Source organism: Malurus melanocephalus, unplaced genomic scaffold (genome assembly GCF_030028575.1).
Source record: "Malurus melanocephalus ecotype Western Australia unplaced genomic scaffold, MMel_1.1 scaffold_43, whole genome shotgun sequence".
Lineage (NCBI taxonomy): Eukaryota > Metazoa > Chordata > Aves > Passeriformes > Maluridae > Malurus > Malurus melanocephalus.
In genome coordinates, this window is record NW_026623275.1 from 994,936 (window position 1) to 1,022,689 (window position 27,754).

At 37.1% G+C, this 27,754-nt stretch overlaps 1 protein-coding gene across 2 annotated transcripts; it reads right to left on the reverse strand.

Annotated features, from left to right (window-relative positions):
* Window positions 1–386: 386 nt before the first annotated feature.
* On the reverse strand, window positions 387–27,730 carry TMEM181 (transmembrane protein 181). Of its 2 annotated transcripts, XM_057364848.1 has the most exons (18): window positions 27,656–27,730; window positions 26,770–26,913; window positions 23,167–23,270; window positions 18,476–18,531; window positions 17,113–17,203; window positions 16,457–16,575; window positions 15,273–15,392; window positions 13,283–13,363; window positions 12,204–12,303; window positions 11,203–11,333; window positions 10,525–10,616; window positions 9,456–9,513; window positions 8,679–8,781; window positions 8,513–8,564; window positions 7,841–7,923; window positions 6,650–6,739; window positions 5,074–5,140; window positions 387–4,143 (listed from the first exon to the last, which is right to left on the reverse strand). In XM_057364848.1, coding segments are annotated over exons 2-18 (1,428 nt in total). In that variant the 5' UTR covers window positions 26,772–26,913; window positions 27,656–27,730; the 3' UTR covers window positions 387–4,064. The 2 variants fall into 2 exon arrangements, with proteins under 2 accessions (XP_057220831.1, XP_057220830.1); XM_057364847.1 differs by lacking the exon at window positions 26,770–26,913.
* Between the last annotated feature and the right edge of the window lie 24 nt (window positions 27,731–27,754).

Here is a 27,754-nt window from a genome sequence, read left to right on the forward strand (position 1 = left end):
CTCTAAACCTTTTCAATTACTGGCCTTAACATTCACCAGGGGAATTCTCACTGCCAGCATGACCACTGCAGGCTTTGCAAAGCCACTGTGAAGCCATTTGAGAATGCCAGGTCCCTTTTGTAACCTGGCTGGCATATTTAGGAAAATTAGCAACCTGTCCTTCCATCTTCAAGTTCAGGTAGGGTAATAAAAAAAACCCCAACAAACAATACAAAACATCTGTTGGCTGTTGACACAGCCTCTTGGATCCCATCCTTATGCAATTAACCAAGTTTAAATATGCATAAGAAAGTGCAGGTAAACTGAAAATATATGTAAGTCATAAAAACAGTTTATGAAAAGGAAAGTAAAATTCAGAAGAAGGAAAATAAACCCAGGATACAATATAAAGATATAAAACTTTATTATGAACATATTTAACAATGATTATGCACATAAAGTCTTCCAAGAAACTTTCTTGAAGTAAAATATTCAGTTTTCCTTCATATTCCACATTAGCATGAAGTTTTGCCACATAAATGGATAATTTGCCATTATTAGCACAACTTACAGATACACAGAATATTTAACATGTCCTCATGCACACTTTCTCAAAGCAGCATTTAATTACAGCTTCTCATTAAACAGAGCACTTATCTTACACTTTTTTATACCATTTTGGTACACAATTTTTCCATATTTTCATTTTACATATTTACAAATGCCTAAAAAAAAGGTTTTACAGTAATGCAAAAGTTATTACTGGCATAAGCAAAAGGAAATGCGTGGGGACATTAGGTGACTATGGATAAAATGTCATTTGGCTCACAGAAAGACAATAGATCCAAGTCTTTCCTAGCTGGAATAGTTCTCCCCAATATTGTCCCACAGATCCAATGCACTAGCTGTTTTTCACTGATGTTAAACCTTCCTCTGCCAGTCCTAGGAAAGTCTTCAACCAATTTCAACATCAGCTGTATTTGTAAAGCAAATACTATAGACACTAGTTGCTATGACTGGCTTGCACTCAATTATTGATTCCTTGAAAGTCCCTTGTAATCACTGTGTATGTGGCACTCTTGCAGTTACTTAATGRATGACCTCTCCTTTAGAGCAAGATCACTGTGTGCTGTAGGCCCTTTCTGTGTACTTGTTTTGTGAAGTTCCAATAGTGAGGGAAGTAAGTACTTCAGCAGTAATAAAAGGAAAGCCAGGCTACTTCTTAAACAGATTTCTTCTGTTTGACTCTTAGATTTCAGTACTTTACTCAGAGGTGAATTTATGCCACCTACTCCCAAGCTGTTYACAATCCATATTGGAATATTCTTCAAATATTGTCTCTGCTTTCCCATCATGGAAATAAGAGGAGTCTTGCTAGTATAACTAGTTCCTCATRTGCTTCACTCCTTTTGTCACCTTACTGTATATTGAATTTGATGCAACAGTGCTTCAACCAAGCTACCATAACACTGTAGCATTTCCAAAACAGAAAGCTATTTTGCATGGCAAACATTGCTTAAATATAATTTCTAAAAATTACCACAGAAACTATTTTCTCACTCTTTTCAGTGAGATACTTACTTCAAGTACACATTTCCCAATCTTAGGTTTTCTATTTCCACTTTGAATGTAGTGATGCAGTGAAGTTTATTCAAATAAAACAACAAGAGAAATGGATTGAAAACAACTTAGAAAAAATAATCTCCAAGTTAGATGAAAAATACRGGTTTTTGTTAATGAAATCCCAAAGCATGGCACTATTTCAGAGTTAACTGTAACAACCAGTTCAGACCGTGATAAGAAACATTAGTGTACTTGGACATTGGTCAAATTTTATCTCTTCACAACAATTTAGAAGAGAATTAAACAGCATCGGAGGAAAAAAATACCTGAATATATAAGAATTGTGTAAATACCACTCTTTGAAGACCTACTTCTTGTATCTGTTATTCCAGTGGAACTTAAGGGATTTGGCTTATGCAAACAATGCCAAATTGGTTCCCATATCTGACTGCACATTCAAATAGGGAGAATTATCTTAGGAATAGCAAAAATAAGAATGGGCTCTCAAATTTCAGGATACAGAGCATCTCCCATACCCTTTAAAAGTAGTCTAATAAGAAATGCTGAAGGTACATTTACTACAGTTCACTGGAAAGAAAACCACCACTAACTTGAATTTTTTAATGTTTTCCTGTATGTTCTTCTAAAGYAATATCAATTAGGAAATTGAAGGGAAAAACCTTATCTTTCTTCCCCATCAGTTTCCTTGCCTTAGCCATATGACAGTGCTTTGGCTTCTAACAAAGAAATGATCCCTGGCATAAGAAGGTTTTCATTTCAGATACCCTCAAAAAATTTCACAGTTTGACATAGTTTTAGAAAGCTTTCCCTCTCTCACACACACAATGTCTCCTGACACATCTTTAGCAGAGCACTGATTTAATCTGAGCTATTCTACAAYAGCAAGGGCACAACCACATGAATCAGTTCCTTTGGTCGTCTCTGAGTTGCTGCCTTGTCAAGTCTACCTTTCATGATCTTGAACCACGAGGTTATTACAATGGGAATGGTCTAGAGCAGTTGTTGCATTAAAGCACAACAAATCTCCTTTTTCCCCAGTATCATTCAGCAAGTCTAGCAGGACTTCATTGCACTATTCTGCTTAAACTACTTTAATGCTGTAGTAATGATTAATTCCCTAGTACAACCCAGCACCTTATTGTAGTAGATTAACAGTGCTTTYGAGAGTCTTCAACAGCAGCAGGGTAGAGAAATTTTACAAGAGTTAATCTCTGTTACAAATACASGAAAAAAGGAGATACTTTTAGAAAAGTATCTGAAAACAGAAGTAGGTACAAACAAACATCTTAAATAATGAACTGAACAATGGTGTAGGAGAAAACCAACTTCTAAATAGAGAAGCAGCAGCATTGTACAAGGAATATTTAATTCCCATATAACTTCRTTCCAGCACAGACTGGAATACAGATAATCACAAAATGTGCTAGTAAAAGTTCCCATCATACAGGTGGCAACTGRTATGACAAAGGAGCTAAACTGTGCACAGAACATGCTCACAAGCTGACTCAGGCACGTTCAATATACAAGCAACCACAATTGTTCCTAGCATGTAGAGTATCAATACAAYAACTATTAATACAACTTGAGGGAAAATTCATGTAGGAAAAAAACTCTAAAAATGAAATGTTTGGAAATTTCAAACTGTAATTCCTTAGAAAACTTTCATAGTCTATTCTMTGTAAGTGTAACAATCTCCTCCAGCACACAAGAAGACCAGCAAGAAGCCAGTACTGGCTTCCTTCTGAGATTTGTTGTTGCTGAAATATTTCCATTTGAAAGCGCTATTTAGAAAAAACATACAGACACGTTGTGGCAGTAAAGCATGTCATGAAACACACGTAATTTCGCACCACTGACATTTTCCTGGCTCACTACAAGTTGACTGTTTTCCCATATCTTGCACTTACAAATCTAGTAAACGTAATGAAATGTATTTTAAAAATGGCCTGAAGGCTGTATCACTTATTTCAAGGAAGAAYTGAAAGCTTGTCTTCTTTGCAGTGATTAAAAAACCAAGAAAGACCACTTCATTCCCTGCCTCCAGCTCAAAAGGCTAAGGTAGAAAATTGAAAGGGAAATGAGGCACTTCATACTGCAGTGGACARTATACARAACAGCTAATGCAAATGCAACAGATGAATGCTGTACATCGTTGTAAAGAGARGAAAAAAATTAAAAYCAAGCAGCAAAKAAGCAATTTGAAACTCAGTATATAATCTGTGAGACTTTTAAATGGAAATAGATGAAGATTTTAGTCCACAGACATCCTGTTCTCAGGCATTTTATAAGACACGTAAAAATTTTGGTTTCTTAAGATTTCACCACAACYATTTCCAGCATTCGTTTTCTCAGTTTTATCCTTGTAAACAGAAACAGAAGCAGGATGTCCTTCCTGGGAGTTGGTGTTCAGATGACGGCAGACTGTAAGTCATCCATCTAGGAAAACTTCAGAACTGGCTTCATTCCAGATGAACACATCTCTCTACACTGAAACCAGTCAATCAATCACTGTCTGACTCTTCTTTGTACTTGGCTCTAATAGCTTGGCCGTTCTGAAGTGGCATCTCTTCATAGTCACTCCTGTGAAACAGACAGGTGTTGAAACTTCTGAACATGGTGTTCAGACATGAAGTTGAAAATAAACAGGAAAGTTCTAAACTACACTGAGGCATCAGTGTTACTTGGGTAAGAAGCTGGCATTGTTTTTTCTTTATTGTGGGAGCCATAAGCAACACATACAAATTTTCTCTAGAGGATGATGCATAATAGAAGTTATTCCAGTGAAAGCCATTTTTCACACAGATTTGCTTAGAAGCAAGCTGGCACTATCACTACTCATCTAACTAACCAAAGGCAAGCTATCCCAGCATGAACTGGTTCAGGTTGGTGCAGTGTTGGTCCCATCCTCACTGTTCCAGCCACTTCAGTGTCTTCAGTAAGAGGTAAAAACACCAAGGGCAGGTAATGGCTGTATTTCAGTGTCTAGCACAAACACAACTTAAYTGGAATGGGCTTTAACTGCTACTGTAATTCTCATATTACATAAAATCACACAAGTMAAGGAAGTTTTGCTAGACTTGAATATTCTTAATTCAATAAGAATTAASGTCTGGAGACCTAAGGAGTGCCATTCTCCTTCCCAAAAGCATTGACCTATGAGCTGCCTCTTTGCTAATTCCACCWGACTCCTGCTGTCCTTCCCAGCGTAAAAAGCAAGCCCTTTCATTCCACAGCTGTAGCTGCCTTCACTCCATGACCTACCAGCATCATAATACTTTCTTACCCATTTGTATCAGTGCTATGGCAGTCCCTTTCAGAAACCAANAAAAAAAAAAAAAAAAAAAAAGAAAAAACATGCATTCTCACTGTATTTGTTTTAGAAAAGGCTACATTTCTATTCTTTAGGCAGAAAACTTTCACTAACAAACCCCTCACTTAATTAATATATAAAAGAATAATACAAAAAAAACACACCAGAAGTAACTCTCCATAGGTATTTTATAATCTTACCCATAGATCACATCATCATCTGAATCATTCAACATGGAAAAAGCAGGATTGTCTTTCAACTGTGATTCTGGAAAATCAAATAAGGGTTAGTTTASTGTGTTAAATATAGACTGTAAATGTGACTGTAGTTCTAACTCAACACTGTAGCAACAGACACAACAACTTTCAGGGCAGTCACAGCCACAGTTTAACAAAACTATATCCATACAGGAATTCTGTCCTTTAAATTCTCTACCCTTCAGCCACATAATTATGGTAAGAGCTAAGGGAATTACATTATTATCTCATTTTTAGATATTCTCCATGTTGTGTATGTTGGCTTTCCTCCCCTGTGCAATTTTCTGTGTYGTATTTCAGCTTTCACATAAATTCATTAATCAAAATTTTGTCTATATTTTAAAAACTTCTGTTATTTCAAAGCTACAAATACAATAGACCAAAGCTGGAATCCCTTGACTGCACTTCAGTGATTACCCAGTTTTCTGTCCTTGTAAGAGATGAAGGAAGGACCTATGGTGAGATGAAAAGAAACACATACTTTCCAATGGCTATTTATGACAATTCCCTMTAGCTTGTTTTAAGCCCTTCATTTCTTGCATAATCTGTGCTGCTTTATAGTTCACAGTTATATGCAAGTAAAATTCAATCTAGCAATTTGCCAGAGCATCTTTTTCCTGGCAGCTTTTTACCTTCTGCTGTCTACAAACAAACATTTCCATATCTAGCCAGKTCTTTCCTTTCTGGATGGAAAACCAGCATTTTTCTGTAACAGTTCTGTCCACTTCAACTCTAAAAAGTTTAGAGAAAGGACCAGCTCCACTATTCAGTGCCTTCCTGCTGCATGCTCTCAAAATACAAGATATGATTGCAAATAGATAATCTCATCTAGGCCTCCTTTCCCATGGTTGGGCTACAGCATCTTTTCAGGTCCCTTCCAATCTGGGCTCTTCTATGGTTCCGTATCTTGAACAGAATGTTYAAAACAGAGAATGTACTCTGTATAACTATTTATTTTTAAAGATTTTTATCTGTTAGAGGGAAATGCTTTATAATGATCATGTAAGTCATATTGTATCCTYTATATAGGAATCCAAGAAGTGCCARTAAYTTAATTCTTTACCTCCCTTTACATAAGCCTCCCCATAGCAAGTTCTCCAAAATTCCTTCCATAATAGAGATCAGTTTCACTCCTACTTTTCCTACAGCATGTTACTGATTTCAGAGTCCAGTCTGCCAGCATGCCAGTGTATTCACTTTTGTTAGAACAAAGTACAAATGAAGTGATGTTGTTCCTTCAAGACTGTCTGACTCACTGCAAATGCTGGTGAACTACATGCAAATATCACACTGACTGTAAGCTTGATCTAAGTGCACAAGAATTCATGCCTAGCTAATCAGTTGATTACATTTTATATGTTCCTTCGTATTTCCTATATTAATTTGCTCAGCAGCAGTGCAGCTYATGTTAAAGCAAATGGAACAGTAATGACACAATCAAAATACAAAGACATTGCCTAGATCTGCTAATAGAGCAGCTCTTGTCATCCAAGTTTGCCAGACAATGGCTCACACTTACCATATAGTGCATTCTTTGAGGGGGAATACACGAAGGCTAATGTGTAGAGATAAAAGTTCAATAAACCATAAAATGATAAGAATTCTGCTGGTAGTTAAGTGTCAAGGATATTGCTCAATACAGTTCTCTCATTAACTTTGGAAACAAGACACAACCCATACRCAGGCTGTTTCAATAGAAAGAATGTTCAACTTACTGAGGTTTGAGAGCATGAATGACTAAACAAAACTGATGTTATAAATTCAATGACCACTAATGTACTCAAGCTAKTTCAAGGCAAAGCTCCCACTGAAAACAAAGTTGTAACACAAGTAACATTTGCTGAGCTACAGTCTGCTATTGAGCAGTGAAGTGCATGTTTGATCAAACAGTTCTGCCTTCAATGCTGAAAGAAAGAGGAAGTTGGGTGTTCAGGTGGGCTGCGTTTGGTTTATTTTTWAAAAAGTTCTTCCTTGGCACAGTGGTTAACAAGGAAGGAGAAAGGACTATGTGTGGATAGAACTCTGAAGATGGTTTCTTACCATTTTTTTGGATAATACTGAAGGCTTTACATATTGCTTTCTCATACCTCCTAACTCATACCTAATCTGAGCAATAACCAGAGCAGCTGCAGTCACACAAGCACTCTCAGAAAGTAGAATGCATTAGGATATCATGGTTCAGGGCCAGGAATACAGGTCATTATCCTGTTGTCAACAGACTTTAGACTCTCCCAAGCCACTTAAATTCTCTGTTGTGACCTATAGCACATGTAGACTTGGACCAATACACAAATGCATTTTCACTGACTTCTAAACTATTAATTTCTCATATTTTATTATGCCCCGTGACAACTGGTAAGCACAGAGCAAACAACTGAGGCAGCTAATACAGTCGAATTTATCATAATGTCTCATGAAAATTACTTAGATATGCACCAGGCATGCATATCTAAGGCTTCATTCCTCTTGGAGAGTATCAAAAGCAGCTGTGATTCATGTGATGTGGACACATTAGACTGAGACTGTCTAGGTCATAACCTTTACAAAGAGCCTTAAAAAATGCTGACAGGAAATCTCAAACAAAATAGACTCAATTTTAAAAGTCTACCTAGAAGTCAAAGGTTTCAGCTTAGGTACATAATTTTAAAGTAACTTCTGCATGAAAACAGTTTATCATTCCTACTTGAGCAGTATCACAATGCAAGGATATAATTCTGATAATGAGTTGACAGCTCAGCAACAAAGTTGTCCTGAAGAACTTGTGCTCCAAAACGTAGGTAGAGTATAACAATGCTGTGGGGAGAAAATAAAGCATATAATTTGCACCCAAGGGTGCAAAATTTAAATAGTACGTTGATAGAAGAGTATACGAGAGAATAATTATGTTATTTTTTTAAGATACATTTGCTCTCTGAGTTCTAAACTAAGAATGATTCTTTTGTGATTAAAAGCCAGCACTCAGCTGAGAGTAGCAGAAATCTTCAGATTTCATCCACTACAGGCATCCAATAGTCAACAGCAATTTGAAATAACAGCTTGGTGTGAGGAAAACAGRTGTTAACAATAATATAAGAAACTAATAGTAAACTTCTGCTTTGATTAAGTGAAGCTTACAAAGCTCCAGAAAAGCTCTCCCAAGTGAAATTCTGCATCTTTTAGTGAACTGCCATAGTAATCAAAATAATATAAAGTTAGCGCAAAAATTTTTTAACCCTCATGAAGGGTTAAAAAATTAAGAAACACTTGCCATCACAATAGTATCAAAAGGCATTCTTCAGTTTCATTGACTATTTTATTAGCAACAAAATGTATTCAAAGCCCAGAAAAAAAGGTTAGAAAAGCTACAGTACTGATTTGAAAAATGTACTTTGAAAAACCTTACCTAATGACAAGCACTACAAATGTTAATGCAGTCAAGAATTTTAACCTGAGATCTGAAAAAGAATGAGAAAAATTGTTATTAGTTTTTTTAAAATTTGTTATTAATTTACACCTACATCTAGGAGAAATGAGCCTGTTTAGGAAGAATCAAAAGAAATWTTTCTTACCAACATAAGGCATGTTTCGAAGTTCTGAACATGCCCTCACTATCAGGAATAAAAGGTAGAGAATGTATGTGGTTGCCACCACAAGGAAGAAGATTTTCATTCCCTGTAAGAAAAATGTTAGGTTTGATTATTTAATAAGATTTCATCTAGTCCTCCTTCTGTCAATAGAAACCATTAGTTCCCAAAAGCACAACACAGAATGGTCCACTTATTCAGGGAAAGTAGGCTCATGAAACAAGGATGATAATACATTCAGGTAGGTTTTTGGGGAATRTAAGGAAAGGATGCCTACTAGAAGCCAGGATTTTGTTAACTGACTTCAGAATTGGTTGAATATCTGAATAGTAATTTTCTAAAAACACAGGTCCCAAGAACAATAGAGGGACCCATGTATATCAAATCTTCTTTTACTACAAGTCTGAAATTTAGTAGGGTAGTAGACCTTGGGCAGGAGTTAAGATGTACAAAACTGACTTAATAACAGACTTAAATTTTATTTTTCAATCCAAACARTCAAGAGTCTGTGACTAAACTTGCGGTGTTTAGTCTCCAGATTTGCAAGAYAATTTACTTTTCTCAGCAGGATGGAGAATAGTATAGTCCATGCATGATCTAAAGCAAAACCGAAAGTACTATAGTCAGAGTAAGATTATCTGACTAGCACTTTCTATTTTATAAATTGTTTTATAGATTTTTAAAGAAGAACAAACTTTCTATCTCCTTATCTTGCCTAACTGTACCTAGCAATTGGACAGCAAGAAGACATTTCTGACTTACCTGGAAATTGCCTGTGTCAACCCTGTATTGATATGTAGGATCATGTACTTCATTAACACTAGAAAAGATTCAAAATTAAAAAGTAGTACATGCACAAATCCAAACRATGTTAAAAAGACATACTGACAAAAACCACTCACAAAGAAAAGGTTTAAGGTTACTACATAGAGTTTACAACAAAAGGGTTTGGCTGAGTAGTTGGTGCAGTGCCATTCATTCCAATGGAGTAATGACAATTTACTATATATAGCAAAATAAACTTGAAGAAATACGGAGAATTTAAATTGTGATAATGTTTAATGTCCCCACTTGTTTTTTAGAAAATGTGTAACTTGTAAATTCCTACAAGACTTCAGTGTTTACAGTTTATCCTTAGAAAATTGTGACATGAGGCCTTTCCTCATAGCAATTCCATTAACAGCACAAGCATTTCCTGCAACTGCATTGCTTTCTACAAGGTGCAATGGAAAGGAGGTTAGAATGTATATTCTTTGTGAGAGATAAAGTAAGAGGCAAACCCTTGAGACTAAAACAGTGTAGAAACTAAATGTACTAAAACAGATTAAGTTTTCTGGGTGGGGAAGAGTGACACATTTATGTTAACATAACAAAGTGGAAAAAAGTGAGAACCATTAAACCAAGCAAAAGGACAGAGTTTTGAGTAAGCCAWGAGTAAGCTTGACTAAGCCATGTCAATACCAATTATGCATGTTTAATAGTCAAGAAAGTCTGGTCAAACTATGTCATAGTTAACAATAGAGAAACTTTTGCTTCAGATACTAAAGCTAATTGAGACATAGCACTAGAGTGATTCTTGTAGGGAGCCATACTGTACTGACAAACTAGTAATTTCTAGATCATACTCTGATTTATGAAATTCTTTACTACTAGGTTGTCCACAGAATACCATTTTTAAATCAGCGACAATTTGCAGAAAAGAAAGATGTAAGAATTTGAACTCCATTCCTGTATCACAATCAGTGCATTAAGAAACCACTAGATATAAACAATCTTCTCATTCTTGAACACTCTCAGCTCATACTTGTGCACCACATTTTAAATTACTTACGTTTGCCATATTCCCAGTGTAACAGAGGCCAGCCACAATAGTCCAACAATAAAGAATTTGGGCAGATAGAAAGTTAAACACTTCCTTTCCCCCTGTTGAGAAAACAATGGTGTGGTGAAGGTGTGAACACACATTTGAGATTTTATTCATTCTTGACAGAATAAAATWWAAAAAAAAAAAMCAYGGACTTTATTAAGACACTCATCTTCTGTAATTTTATCCTGCACAGGTGATTGGAGAAAACACTATATTGTATCATCATTTGTATTAGTAAGATGAAATAGATTTGGAGCATCCTGTTTATAAGGTCCCATATATTTCACTGACAGGAATCAGATCTAGAATTTCTATTTCTCTAATGCAGTACTTTAAAGTAGTTTAAAAAACCAATCAACTACCACATACAATGTCAAAACCCTTCAAGCAAGAACAAAGCATAATGGCATCATAAAATCATAATTCTGAAGACTGTTCCCTCTATTTCATTTGGGCTTGGTAGACTCAAAATAATCTACTTCACCATAAATCATTTTAAGTCCAAAGSTCATATGTCACATTGCACTTTATGAATAAAATAAGGTCTGTTTTGTAAAAATTTGGTTTCCTTTTTGTCACCTACTGAGAGAATTGAACAAAACAAGTCCTGTCTCCTCAGGAAGTACAAGGTGCATCCCTTACCTGTACTCTTATACCATGGTAGACACAAAGCCAGAATAACAACAATGCACACAGAAACAGTGACTGGAAGAGATCATCCAGCATTCCAGGAAACCARCTRTTCACCAGAAAAGAAAGGGGGAAAAATGGATCTACAACAAAATGAGAAAAAAGAAAGTTAAACAAGAGATAAAAAAACCTTTCATTATGAAAAGTAAAGCAGAATCTATCTTCAGCGGAAAAAAAAACCCTAAGATTTTTCAAATTACACCATACAGAAATTAACAAAATGGTGCCTCCAGCAGCAATTCTCTCTGCTGTAGAAATAATCTCAAAAGGTTACCAACCTTTTGAAATCTAGAAGATTTCAGGTTTTATTAGAATTTCTATTACACCACTGTTAATGATCACACAATGACTAAGATGCAAATATGCTTTTGGTACTCCTASAAAGTGCTAGAATTTGATGTGTTTCACAGGACTAAAAGTAGCCTCCATTTTTAGCTAAAGYGTGAGTATCTGAAAAATGGAGAAATCAGACAGCAGACAAATGGAAATTGACAGACAATCAGTGTGGTAGGCACCTATTCCAATCAGAGCTTTAAAAAAAGAGTTGACATTCATGTGACTAAGAAGAATGAAATCAACCCACTCATACCCTTGAATTTGCTACATTTGAAAGGGTTAGGTTTTTTTAAATTTAGTTTTCTGAAGCCTTATAAACAGCTGCTTATAAGTTCAAGGAGAAATTCCATTTTGTCTGCTCTTTTTTTTTTTTTTCCTATTTCTTTTTTAAAAAGGAGTTGACATTCATGTGACTAAGAAGAATGAAATCAACCCACTCATACCCTTGAATTTGCTACATTTGAAAGGGTTAGGTTTTTTTAAATTTAGTTTTCTGAAGCCTTATAAACAGCTGCTTATAAGTTCAAGGAGAAATTCCATTTTGTCTGCTCTTTTTTTTTTTTTTTTTTTTTTTTTTTTAAAAAGGAGCCTTTCCAAAAATTCCAGGATACAAGTACCATTGTAAAGTAGCAAGAGAGGAAGCAGGATGGACATCCATTTCTGTTCAATACCCCAATCTCTCATAGAAAATTTCCGCAGGGAATGTGCAAACAGACACTGTAAACAACAACAAYAATTTTTAAGGAAGGAATACAGCCTTAAATGGTTTAAGCAGAGATAACAGAGAACAGCACATTACAAAGGCCACTTCATGAGGTCTTTGCCACTGAGAGCACTGTAAAATGGAAGCCAGGTCTCCTAGTTTCTACTTCAAGTTTGCTCACTCACCCCAATGCAAATTACTTAATTTCTCAAGCAAACTGAGAAGTAAACCAGCCAGTACATGAAAATCAACGTGTGGAAGAAAAAAAGTTGCCTCTTTACTGGTCACACACTATCAAAAACTTCCACTTAAACTCACTTTTTTAAAAGGTGAGTTTGCATTTTATATTCAGTTACCTGCTGAGCAACATCATGTGGGAGAAAAATACTATGTTAGTATGCAATACTTTATGAGCCTACTCTAAAAATACAGGATTTTAGATTTTATGGTTTTTTTTTTTCTCAAACCCGTATTTTCCAGGAGTTGAGACAGGTTAGAAAGGAGACATGATCTAAATCATGGCATAATTTAGGCTGCAAGGGACCTCTGGAGGTCATCTGGCCCATCATCACACAGAAGGCAGTGATAACTTAAAAGTTTGATAAAGGTCATATACACCTGAGTTCTGCTCATTTTCAGAGGCAACCAGCCCACACTCTGGCCATCCTATAGCAAAGTGTGAGCCTACCTACAGTGCAAAAAAATTGCTTTTTTTAGCATCTCATCACAATTTCCTTTGTCTAAGCACAATTTTTTGTTTATTCCGAAACCAGGGTTTAGAAGAACAAGTTTTCCCATTTATCCTATTTTCTTAATGTCTCTGTAAAAAGCATAAAAGCAGCAACTACATAAGTATTTCAGAAATGTTTTTACACCCATTCAGTGACATGTCAGCTTTGCTGCCTGGGGTTAAATTACTAAACACAGCACTACAGAGCAGTGTTATCAGCTGCCTCCATAATAAACTCCAAAAAAGATGAAACAAAATCTTACCGTGACCATAAAAGTAAGAACTACAAAGACAAATCGGAACCATATTTCCACTTGTGAAAAAGTCGGATTATAGGTCTTCCACTACAAGAAAAGAGCCCAATGAATAGTATTTTGACAGACTACATATGAAAGCAATAATTAGCACTTTATCTGAAGTTGTGGCTTTTCAAAATTGAAAGGTATAACCAAATTCCACTAGGCCATCATGGAAAGATAAATTTATACCCACAGGACTATCTGATAAAAAGATAAGCAAAGCAGCCTAATAGCCTTGCTTCTCTTTTGTCCTGCTACTTCATAAGATACGCAGTGCTGTCATATGTCAAAGCATTCGCAGGACAAAAAGGATAGTCTTCATTGATTTCAACTGTACTTTCAAAGTTTGAATGCCAATAAATGAGTAAATCCAATATGTKCTTCTGTACTACCAAGGCCAGGTATATAAATTGATTATGAAGAGGTAAATAAGGTACAGGGGTACTTCCTGTAAGGGGTTTGTTTTCTTAAAGTTTACTCACTTGTCTCAGAAGTTAAAAAGACAAAATCATATCAAGGAAGGATAAAAAGCTTACTAGAAATACAAAAATCTTTACATAGCTTAARGGGGAAAGAGTCCTTCTTCTACTCTAATTATTAGAAAGGCATAAATATTAATTATAACATATCAGTTTGCTTAAACTCTGCTCTGTTGACAATTTATTTCATACCTGGCACGCTTCTGAAGCCATTTTTGAAATGTAAACTCCCTGGCACAACATATGCTCTGCTCATCTGAACAAGAAGCTTTACCTTTCAATATATTAAATCTGTCAAYCTCTGTCTTGTCTTTTTAAACTGTAAATGTAGAATGAAAATTATATGTAGAGAAGCCCATTATGCAAAAGGCAATCCATTGATTTCAACTGARATCACCATAAACAATTGTAATAATRAAAAAAAATTGACAAYTTTAGTTGCTGCAAGAAAGTTTGGGTYAGTTTTTTTGTGGGGTTGCACATAGGTCTTAAAGGCAGCCTGCAAAGCAAGATAATAAACTCYACAGCTATAAATGCCCCAACACTTTGTTCTGTTTGAAGTCCAGAACTAAATAAAGGTTGTGAGCTTAGGGTGTTTTTCCCCCTCAGTGCTTATTTTTAATTATGAGCTTTATGTACTAGAATATTAAAAATATTAATATTTAGAAAGTTAATTTGRTATATTAAAAGTATTTTTCCTTTACAGTAAGATTTTTGCTTGCTATCTGCTCTGACACACTGTATGCTGTATACAGGTAAATATACCATAGTAACCTGTTTTATAAACTTGGTTTAGTTCCATTTTCTCCCAATGAAAATRTTTCTAAACTTCTTTCTGGGTTCAATCAATACACATGATATAGGTGTTGTATAAGCAATAGTAAGCAGTATGAACTGAGATAATTATTCCACAGGAGATTATTTCAGTGAATTATTTAGGTAACCTGCTTGTTTTAGCTGGAAAAAAAAAAAATCTGTCTTCCTCATAAGCACAGCCCCCCCCCCCAAAAAAAAAATCTTCATTTTTCTTTGGGTTTGTTAAACCTTTACAACCCACACTTTTGTAAAGTCTGGAAAATTCTGCWAATTCAAATACACCTCCTTGAGACGCTAAAAAATTTCCATGTTTCAGAGAGGCAACATCTCTAATAAGCAAATGCAGAGAAGTGGATGTTCTAATCTATCTTGCCTGCTGTAAAATATATCTCTCAGGAATCTGACTGTATTTATTTGTTATAGAAAATAGCAGCACTAGTTCTGACAGAAAATAACTTCCTTATAGAGTTAAAAATTGGTCTAGACCCTCATCAACAGTAAATGCTATAATACCTCTGACATAAGTAGTGACAGAAAAAATAATTATGATGCATTTTTGTATTTATCTTCAAAAACCTGATACTTTTTTGTTACCGTTTTAAAAGCAGACTTCTATAGTATTACAGAGATCTCTTACTAGTATAAGGCTTTATACTTACTGTGAAAGTAATATTCTGGATGGAGTCCGTTAACTTGTTTAGGTCTTCAAAGCTAACAAATATGTTGTACTGAGTGTAGTTCAGGTAGCCAAGGTGAGCAACAATGATTTCACTGCATTTCTGTGAACACAYATACAGAATAGTACATCTTCAAATAATTCCAGAATATGCACCATTAGTATAGGTTGGATAATTTGTTTYTAAATGGTCCAATACTGATGACATTTATTATATAGCTCACCAATCACAATCATTCTGATCAAGACTTTCTTGGAAAAAAACAGAGAGAACAGAAGAAACTGATAAAGTCAGCTAGGTGGATGAATGGCTGAACAATAAATAGGGCTAGCTTTTCACTCAATCTGGTGAAAGCAACTGCTTTAAGCACAAGGACAGATCTGAGTAACTCTGTCAGTCAAGCTTGTGAGATCGGGCTATCCTGTACAAACTCATTTTTAAAAGTTACAAGAGGAAAAGAGAAAAGCCAAGTATGTTGCTCTCTTGACTGTGWGTAATTAAATCTAATGGAGCACTATTAATTAATTTCTGCAAATTTCAAAGATATGTGCATGTATCTATATAAAAACAAAACACTTGATTTACTATACATGCTTATCACAAAAATTTCTTCTATGTCCTTCCTAAAGGATTTGCATCTGGAGAAATTGTTTTGGATGCCTTTAAGCTTAAAAATTTCAGTGAAAATTACACCAAAATCTTCAAACATTTCTTCACAGGGGCAAAAAAATATGGCTTTTTCAGAACACAGTTGCCACCTGATTTCAAGCAGACTCTGCGAGATGTCAGAGAGAAGATTTTTTCTCCTCTGGAATCCCATATCCAATCTTCTATTACAATATCCCTTACTTTTGTACTGCTGAACCTGTTTAGGTGACTGAATAGGACCCACTACTTTACTGACAAAAAGCAACTCTAACAAGAAAGAAGGGTCTTTAACAGGCAATAGACACAAGTCACAGAAGGAAACAGAAAACGATGGACAGGTAGGTGTCTTGTCAGCATTACTGACTACACCGCCAGGATTAATAAAACTGTCCTGTAGAGTCTTTCCTGAGCTGTGTTCAACAGGTACACTCTTCTTATTTGCAATCTAAAGTAGCATGCACACAAACAGATTTGAAGAAAATGCACTACATCAGAGTTTTGTTTAAGCAAGTAAATACCTGTGCACAACTGAGTAATCTCGTCCGATTGTGAACCTGATTGTTAACATATGGTGTGCTTCCATCCTTCACCACTCCCAGCACTTTGACTGTCATAGTCACATTCTTCTTGAGGGATACTGGAATTAAAACAGAAAACATTAAACTATTGCTACATGCAGAAATGAAATCTCAAACAGAGTTCCAAAATTGTTTAAAACACATATGCTATCCAAACACTACTCAGACTTACTCAGTTATATTTTCCTGGAGTAGGGGTACAGTATTTTTACACATAGGCAGTAAGTCACAAGCCCTGTACTGAATCTTGACAGATTAACAATTACTAAGACAGTATTTCTCACATATATACAGGGAAGCTTTATTGAAAAATTAGTATCATTACAATCTACACATCTATTTCCCCCCAAAATGAAGAAGAAAATACATAGATTATCTAGATGCTACTGTTTTCACAGAAACAACAAACAACTTTTCCCTTATGCTGCTTACAATTCAATCAGTGCTGCCCATGTTTTTACTGAGGGAGAGGGGGAAGTGGAAGAAAAGTATATCAGAGGAAAAAACCACCAACCACAGCCAAAAAACAACAGGACCATGTGTGTKACAGATTAAATTAAACATACGATAGACAAATTGCTATAGCAGTTTCTCACCATCCTGCTGATCTAACTCAACTACGCAGGTCAGCCACAGCTGCTGGTTGTAAGTTGACAGTGGTGGTGAACTTAAATTAAACGGCTTCAGCTGTCAAAAAAAAACCCACAAGGTTAGCACCAGCCCTAACACTATTACAGGACATATCTGTAGGTACAATGCTGAAAGGCATGTTAATTATATTTGTGACAATGCTTTTGAGAAGAGATTTATATGAGCTGGTCTGCGGGAAGTGTGATAAGCAGCTGAAACAGAAGTCTTCCAGACAAGTAGCTTAAAGAGCACATGGATTTTGCACAGCACTGCAGTAAGRAAGGGTATGACTACCTAATACCCATGAAAACAGAAGCAATGAAACAGAAAAACTCAGATATGTAAAACAAAATACTGARGCCTAGCCTGAACGTAAGAAATAATTTTTAGCACTTTACATCAAAAGTCAGATTTGTGGGCTTTCATCTGCCASACAGTTTTAAACTTGTTCAACTGTAATTACAAAAAAGCCCTATTTTCCACTAGGCGTTCTAAAAATCCCACATTGCGTTCAAAAGAATGAAAGATATCATTAATACAAAAAAACTACATGCAGGAAAGACTTCTCTAATTTGAAATCAAAATGTGATTTTAAAAAAATCTACCCACAGTACTGTATCAATCCAAACATATACAGGTGACTAGTAGATTAAAAAAAAAATGAAATGTCCCAGTATATTTAAAGAAAACATGTTTTAAAAAAAAACACAACAAAACCTTTTTATCACTTTCACAAAAAAATACTGTAGATATTAGGCTGACAGTGAAGCGCTAGACAAACAAAAATGCAAGAACCAAGAACCAAAATATGAAAGCATTTAAGAACATGTGAATGCTCCTGTTAGGAAGCCAAATCCCATGTCTTGGTCACATAACAGTGAACAATTTACCAGAAAAAGAAATATTCCTTCCCAGATGATAGAAAGGGAAATCACAAGAGGGATATCATTAGTTGCCACTGAATGATTGTTCTTCAATTTGTGTTCTCAATTTATATTTCTGAACCTCCTAGAAGAATCTCCARTTAATTCACCAGGGAAAAACTCACGTGTCACTTTATCAGAAACTGCTGTGCAAAAACATCCTAGGATGCTCTACCTGACCTGCTCACAACAATTAGAGACCAGAAATTGCTGCAGGGCTATTCATGAAGCAACATAGTGGTGGTACAATATTGCATGTTCAGTTTCAAATTGGAAAGCATCACTAAGACATTATACAGTAAAAGTTAAATATTTAAAATAACTGGGGCAAAGGAGGGAAATGTTTGACATTACTACCATCAAGTAAAGCCATTCATATAATCCAACAAAATTTATTTACTCTTACCTTTAGGCTGTTATTTAAGTCAGTTCTTGCTACAGAAGTTTCAATTACATTAGGACCTACACAATATATAAGAAGCAAGAAAGAAAATAATATTGAGGTATACATATTACTGATAAGTAATGACATAAATACAGTATATTTTCAAAAGACTGTACAGAATGCCTCCCTGCAAAGCAGGTAAATAGTATTCCACTTTTCAGATGTTTAAGCTGAAGGGTAAAGCATGTGGATATTTCAATATAATTTATAAATTCGGCCTGAATGTTCTTTAAGTATCTCTGCCACAGTATTTCTAGACATAGTTAAATTGGAAGTAAATTATAAATCAAGAGCTCCATGTTGGAAGCCCCGAACATGTACTCTAAACTACTACAATTTTAATTTATACATATATATATATCCCAAGCTGTTATGGCAGTGCAGTCATGAAAGCACTCAGCTACAGAACAAGCTAGCTAAGYACCATGACTCTGTTGTTACAGTGACTCAAAGCTCAACAAGGGCTGCAAAAACCACCTGAAAAAACAGCACATTACATTGCACTGTGAATTTTCTACAGCCAAACGGTTACCATTATCTGGCTTACATGGAGCACAGTGTCTATAATGTGCTGCACTCAAGGCTCAGGCACCAGGGCAAGCACATCCCATTGGAGTTGGTGCATGATGCTACAGCCTTTTTATAYAGAGGTAGTACTTGCCTATACAACCACAGTAAGAGTACCTTCTSACTAAGGATGGATTTTCATTGCATCGGTCTGTTCAAGCCAGGATACCACATGTTTGTTTAGCAACAGTTCTCAATTTACTCAGATTGGACCTCTCCTTTTCTACAGAAACCCAATGCTATCATATATAATGTAAATCATTGCAAAAAGATAACTGCATAGAAGCTGTATAAGCAATTTATCCTAAAGCAGATAATGTATTTAATAAMTAATTTCATGTCCAGTTGTAGTGGGAGATGTTCAGCCCGATATCAGACCCTTTATGTAACCATTCCTCCAATCCTTCTTGATATGGACACACACTTAGCATGTACTGACAAACACTACAAATCCATTCACTCACACCCTACCTCTAGTTCTGCACGCAGTAAAAGGGAAGCAATAAAATCATAATTTATGTCAGAAGAGACCTACAGTGGACATCTAGCCCATCCCCTTGTTTAATTAGATCAGGTTGTTGAGAGCCATGTCCCATTAAGTCTTTAACATCTTTTAAGACAGAAACTCCCACAACCTGTCTGGGAAACCTGTTCCAGTATTTAACAACCCTTATGCTAAGAAAAAATGTCTTGTATCTAACTGGAATTTCTTGTGTTCCAGCTTTTGCTGCCTCTCCCCCATCATCATGTACCACTGAGAAAAGCCCATTTTCTGTGTATCCCTGATAARTTGGTTGCAGATAGCAGTACAATTTCCCTTTAGCCTCCTTAGGTATGCAAGAGCACAGGGTACTGAGGAGAAGAATRCATATAYGGTTTTACAAAACRTGAAAGGACTAAACCAGGAAAGTGACAGGGAAGAGTAGAAAAAGATCTGTATCTACACAGCAGGGTGTGAACAAACACAGAGAAGATGTATAGCAGGTAGGGACACAATCAGGACATGAGCAGGACCTATATTTGGGCCAGTATGTCTGTCCATATATTTGGTCTGGCAGTTTAATGGAATTWATTAATCCTCAAAATACACTTTTTTTAATCACAAACTCAGTACTGTAAAAATTATGCAAGAAAAGCAGTTTCTCACAAAGACCAAACACCTCAGAGTTACTACAGAGAAACAATGGAAAAGAAGGAAGTTTATAAACTTCAACAACGGGAGCAACATGGGATCAGTCTGTGCAAAAAGTATTTTAGGTTGGCTGTCATGACAGTTCTAAACATGCTGCACTGCTTGGACTGCTACAACCACTCTAATATCAATATTAACCATCTTACAGACCTAAAAGGAAAAATCAAGAATTTCAACCATCACAATCAGGATTTCATATTAGAATTGCAGTGCAACATCACTGTCAGCTGCCCACTATAAAGCCAGTTCTGCATCATTGAACTTTCAGTTCTCCAGTACATATAAACCAGATTTTTGAAAGGCATTTTTTGTTTTAAGAAGCATAATTCAGTTTCAATAGATATTCCCAGCTGGTAAGACATCACATGTCAGTAATTAAGTCTTGACAAAACCAAAAGAATTAGCCTTTTTTAAAGTTGTTTATTTTTAATTGGAAGATATGAACCAATTTTGGGAGTGAGAAGTCACCAGCCAAAGTTTGTAAGAACAGCAACCAAACAAATAATGAAGTTCTAGTGCTAAAACTGCCACTCCTCTAGCCAGTGATATATAAAAATTGTTTAAAGCAACTGACCAACATGATGCTGTAGCTGCATTATTAACAAACAGAGACCAATGTCAATTGTTGTTGTTTTTCTTTTAGTCTTGCTCACTTAACAGAATCACAGCTGAAAGCAAAGAAACACCCTGAGGTGATGAACACGAAAACTGTAAAGGAACAGAAAATGAGCTCYGCACCTTGGATTCTCTTTGCACTTGTCTCACCCCAAAGATAAACAGTTCCATTGGGAAAAGGGAAAGAAAGTGAGTGCAACTTGCAAAAAAGACCAAACAAATCTGTGTCTGTCTTGGGCTACAAAAACTGTAAGAGCAACATCCATCTCAGATCAAACTGTCTTGACTTCTCAGATGAAAAGCAAGACTTCTGCCAGGCTTCCCAAACTGCAGGTAGAGATGCTAAGTGTGGGCAATGGCATATTCAAGTAGCGCAGAAAATATGGATGTATCTCCCACACTTTCATTTACTTAAGTGGGTTTGGTGATCAGATTTTAATGAGGGAGCATTCTACTGTTAGAGCCCCTCCTTCTATTCACAGGAAGCAAGCAGCTGTCAACAAAAGCCATGAGGAGTATCACAGTAATTGTTCAGTGGGTCTCCTCCCAATGTAAACAGCACTCTTTWAAAAATAATTGAGTCATAATAATGAACCGTGTTCACGCTTTGCCAACCAAACTATGCAGCAAACCAATCTTACAAGGACAAGAACCCGACAGTCATGCCGTTTCTGAAAGGGATCACAGGCAAGGCCTGGAACCACACAGGTGACCAAGCATTGCTTACAGCAGCCAGGTCCCCCTGAGCTAAAGGTAACCACATCACCAGATTATTCTGCATGCAGACACAATACACCAGCACAGCTCTCTCAGGTTCTGCTACTGATTAAGAACAAAACAATGTTTTCTCTTCCAGGAGCATTGCTTTTTGCTAGTCTTACATAAAACAACTTTCTTTCCTTTCATTTCTTGCAACCTGGCAGTGAAGTACACAACTATAAATATGGTTCCATTTTAAAGCCAAATAACCAAATTACACTAAATTAAATAATTCAGTTTCTTTTCCTTTATCATTCATATAAAATGCACTTTTGCAAATGCATTTATGCAGTATTTTAGGGGGCAAATAATGCCCTTCAGCACCCTTCAGCAAGTCACAGGAATATTAGCAGTAAACCATATGAACTGAAAGTCTATTTAGACCTTAGGCTGCTATAATAAATCAAACAGCAGGAAAGATGTTTTTATTTYACAGACAAATTTTATGATTTAAGGCTATTATGAAAAATGTACTGCCTACAAGGCAAAGATGGGTATAAGAAGYCCAAACAGCTGCTTCCAAATAATCCACCCTTCTTTCCAAGGCAGGCAGGACTGGATGGCTCCTAGTCCTGGGAAATCCTTTTCATTCTGAAGGAGGTGAAGGACAGGACAGAAGTAGAGACAACCCAACAGGTCAAAAAGAGTCAGAGAGAGGCACAGGAGAACACACTGAACATGCTGGGTGATGGGGAAGTCAGCAGTAGAGGAAGATGGTAACAACCTAAAGTGATTCTTACATAGGGGTGGGTTGCTAAAGAGCAGCAGTCCCTCCCTTGACCTTTCCCTGTTTGTCACTTCTGTATTGATAAAGCTCTCTTGACAGCACAGTATTAGTATACTTAATACCGCTATGATTTATTTTTCAAAAATGTTTTAGACCTGGAAAAGCTCTCTGGCATGAGATAAAGAGGGCTCCCTTGCTTTTCAACTCCCTAGTGACACTGCATCTTTGTTGACCAGACTTCCACAAATCTCTCTGATCTCCAGGATAAATACCCAGGCACTAAGTGCTTAGCCTCCTGGGTCACATCAGGACTCTCACAAAGATCCTTGAAACCAGAGACCTAAGCTCATGTATGTTTTACTAGTGAAGTTCATATTTTTACTTTAAAATATTTTATATTTCTGTGGCATTTATCACCCAAACATTTAGAAGATTTTACAGTTATCAGTTTCCTCAAAGGAAAACAAGTATTAACATTATCATTTTACAGATAGAAATACAAAGAAAAACAATTAAGGCAGCAGTCTACTGAAAAATTATTGCAATTATGCTSTGTTTGTTTTATTTTACTAACTCTCCCCTGAAAAGCAGTTGCAAATACCAAGTTTTTGTAKGTAGTACTCCTATGAAAAAGTGAGATGAAAGAAACACTTTCCTGTCAAAAGTAATGCTTCCTTCCACAGACAACTCAGGAGCGGCAAGCTCATTAGCATTTAGATACATCTGTAAATACCAACAGGTCTAGACAAAGTGTACAAGAACYGTAATCTTTTAAAAAGAGAACATCCTTACCTGCTATTCCTATGAAGACTGTCAGACCAAAACAAACAAAGAATACTACAAAGACCAGAACAAAATGCCTTTTGGAAAGTGTATACAATCGCATTGGGGCCAGCCTACAGAAAGCAAAAGAAACCACAGAATTAGTGTCAAGCATATTTCTAAAGGGGCAGAAAATAGAMCCCATTCATTCTTCAACAATTAAACCAAACTCTGAGGTAACATGTGACAMTAAAAACACAAAYAGTAAGGCTGCARAACTCCAGATCTACTAGATGTGCATGCTCAGACTTTGAATTCTTGTCTGAGCTCCACCAAAGYTTGGGAAACAGAAACCTGAACTTAAGTCTACAACTGGGCACCTAAATACAAATACACACATACAGCAATGACATCTCTTGTACAACACTTTGGTGGTTATCATTAGGTTAAAGACAAAATGGAGGGAGAGGGGTGTGGGTGTGGATTGAAAATACCAATTGCATTCCCAGGAAAACAAGTAACTTCCAGTTCTGTTAGCATAGGGGAAATGTGATCAAATAATTAATCCTGTGTAATGTATCCCTCCTGTATCTTACTTWTTGTTAAATGCATTATTTTAAAAAAAGGACAAATCCACCCTGTTTCAAAATACAGCCAACATTTCCTCTTGAGTTATGTCAAAACTGAGCGACCATACACCTAACTTTCCACTGCTGTTCAGTAGGTATGACCGTAGGAATTTGTACAGTTTATATGGGAAAGCTGTAGGATTGGGGGGCTGATGGAGTAGTGGAGGCATTTTTTGATAAATTTGTATGAGCACTATCACAGAAAGAAATGAAACTGTAAGATTTTAATGACAGTGCTCCCTTTTAGCTTGTAATAGAACTTCCTTCTTTTTTTCACCAGCTGAGTGGTGCTCTTACTGGCTCAGCCCATTAACGAACAATTGCAGAAAAGGTGGTGAAATCCTTCCCACAAGCCCAGCCTGAGCCCTGGGACCAGGTACCATGTGCTGCATGCACAGCGGCCCTTAAAAGCAAGGCAAACAATTCACTTTAAACCAGTACAAGGAWTTAATAATAACAACCTCTATTTTCTCTGAGAATCACTACATTCTCTCCAAATGAAGCATTATAAAAAAAATTACATTATTCCTTTACTGTAAAGTTTGAGAGATCCAGATCTTAATATGTTAACACACACGGGAGGTGGGGAAGGGAGGAAAAACTTGCAGAAGTAATGACAACTGCAAGCAAGTAACTGCAAATGTTACAAGTCTGCACAAACTGGCTGSGCAGGACTGCAGGCGCAGGACTCCTGCAAAACACTTGCCACGCATCTTTATACATAGCAGAAACTCTGCATTAGCCTGGAAGTCAGAGCAGCTGATTGTACAGCCAAAAAAGGCAAATCATACCTGAAATTACCAAGTAATTACCCTATAAGCAGTGTGAGATCTCTCTCAGAGATCACACAGAAGCCTCACAAATTATTTCAAATTGACTTTTAAAAATGAAGGCATTTCAAACCAGAACTTGTTTGCACAACTTTTGCAGGTATACAACTGCAGTATTTTTCTTAAATCCATGCCTTAAAACTTCAGCCTTTATGCACTTAAACCATGTTAAAGCTACTAAATCTGTAGTAGTACTGAACTAAGGTGCATTTTTCTATCAGCTCCAAGGCACCTTCACTTCCACAGATGACCTGGTATTCCCTGTCTATCTGAGTACACCAAGTATGGGATATTATCTTGTGATACCAAAGTATCACTCTAAATTAGAAAACCCCTGACTTATAAAAACGGTATGTAAAATGCTGACATGCCTAAATTAACTAWATTAAGGGTTCAAGTGGATAGCAAATATTTCATGGCAGAGCACACACTGAGGATCTCTCAACAAAGCAAAGTGAGGCATATATGGGTCAAGCATCGCTGACAACTGGAAAAGTACCATGTTTGCAGTAAAGTGTAACATTTACTTGTGCTGTTGTGAACCGCTAATATTTGGGCATCCACTTAACAGCTACAGGCTGATGCAGGGTACTTCTGACTTGCTCTGCATGTTCTTGGTTCTTTTCACAAGCTTCCTCATTTCAAGGTTTTTGCAGACACTTCAAAATGCATGATCTGAGCATTAATAGCAGCTCCCTCCCCACACACCTTACAGGACRGTCACAAGTTCCCCACCCAGCCAACACTGGCAATTAGCACCGTGGTTTAATCATATGCCAGAGCAGATGTGCTTGTGAGCTTTTGAAGAAACACATTCCAGACATCGGCTCATTCTTTATTCCAATTCTGCTCTCCAGATGGTGCAACACCTAGTAGTYGGAATGGGCAGGTGTACACCTACCTATCAACAGGGATGCTGGTACCTAACAAAGAGTGGAGACACAGAGAGTAGGGACACACCCCGTGCTTTCCTTTCRTTCATACCTCAAGTCGCACTGAAGCCACTGACTGCTGCTTTAGAAGTCAGTAAGGCAACATGGGCATTTGTAYTAAGAGCAAATGTAAGAACTCAGCCAAATCTTAACTACATTTCTCACAAGGGCAAACAACAATTTATAGCATTCCTATCACATGATGCATGTTTCATTGCCTCTGGCAGCAGTTGCAGAACTTCCTTGTGTAGGTTTAAGTGTGTTGTTGCACCTATCACCAGCTGACATACAAAGCAGGTAAAATCACCTTCCYATAAGTTCATTGTTTAATACCTGCCTTTGGGAAAGAGATTATATAAAGTTTATGAATATACATAAGTGCAAGCTGGTGATCCCCCACTGACAGCTTCTTTCTTACATCTGAAAGACCCAATAAAGAATKAAATGTTGGAAAAGCATTTATGGGAAAATCAAAAAAGGTTCCTCAGTCTGGAAGCACCTGTTCAAACAAGTAAAGAACTGTGCTTTGCTCTACCAGTGGAAGATGATTTAATCAGCCCAACCACAGCAGTCAAAAGCTCAGGACTAGMCATCCTAAGTGTCTGCAAATCTTTCAGGCAGCTTTTACCACCCTTACTCAGCTTTATCCTAAATCAGGGTGGTTTATAATTAACTTATGTCTGAAACTGACTGCAAAGGAGAAGAAAGCACTGAGATACAGAGATATATTATACTTAGACATCTCAAATAGCAGTCAGTAAAAACTAAACTGCACTAGTGCAACCTGTGACAGAGTGAACTTTGGAAATGCACACTTGTAACAACTGCAATCTTTCAGTAGTCATTCATACATGAGATGTAAAAGTGGTTACATCTTGCTCTTGGAGTAAAGCTTTMTCTCAAAAGGTTCAGCAAAATGCTTCCTCATCTTCAAATCRCTTCTCAYAACTGCACAAAAATGYCTTTAATAAAGACCATAATGAAAAACAGAGCTTGTTATACAATAGTTTTCAGTTAAGACTGACTTTAAAGAAAGGAAAGCTGTGGCAAAACTGAAATTAAGCAGTAGGTAGGCACAGAGTTGATATTAAAACCAGAAATAACTCACTTTTATGCACAGCAGTTTTTGTGAAATCCTAGCCTCAACATCTCTGCCTCCAACTGCTCTTCTCTATTTTAGGCTCACTCCCAAATAGAACTATMAAACCCACTTTGATTTGAATGATCATGTATGCTACCTACATTCACAGTACTGGGTCTATCCATACACCCTGAACTTGCTCATGGCTTAAAGACATTGCTTGCTTCGGTGTCCCTCAGAAGACCTTGAATTTCTTCTTGCAGATGTATTCCACAACGGTTAATAGCTAATGAGGCAGCACATGACTACATAAAAAGAGGCATAAAATTAACATTGTCAGTACTATACAGAATTGCTACATGACAACTGACAGATAACCATGGCTATGCTTTACCTTTATATATCTGYATGGGGTGAGTTTGGCTTTTTTTTTTAGTTCTTATTTGTTGTATTCATTTAAGTCTGAATAATTAGTCACGGCTATGGCTCTGTCCATGAAAAGAGATATCCGGGAAAACAAGTTTTTCTTTYTCCGTTAACAAAAAATCTGACAGTGGAGATATGGGGGGGTGGGGGAGGTTTTATTCACCATATGAAAGGAAAACTCACACCGTTCCTCTCAGGAAGAGGGCAGTCACCCTCGGGGTTCTGAGTGGCGAACCACAGCCTCCGAAACATTAATCTAACCCTCGGAGGGCTAATTTCCTTAACGAGGATAACGTGTAYAAACTGAATTAGATTCAGGTTTCCCAGAGAGGCTGGGAAATCTCCATCCCTGGAGATATTTAAGACCCGTCTGGACACAATCCCATGCCATGTGCCCCAGGACTGACCCCGCTCGGGCAGGGAGGCTGCAGCAGATGGCCAATGAYTGCGGTCCCTTCCAACCCAACCCCGTCCATTCTGAGATTCCGTGAATGACAACCCTCAGCTCCTCCCTCAGAGGAAGGAGATTCCCGTCCCGGACCCGCCACCCGGAGCCAGCCCCGAGCACAGCTGTGGCCCCGTGTCCCCCCGCTCCCGCCGCCGCTCCCCGCCCCCACTCACGGCTCCATCGCGGCGCCGCACGCGCGCTGCCGCCACCTCCTCCGCGCGCCGCCGTGGCACCGCCGCCGGCGCCGCGCGACGCCTTCCGCGTGCGTCACC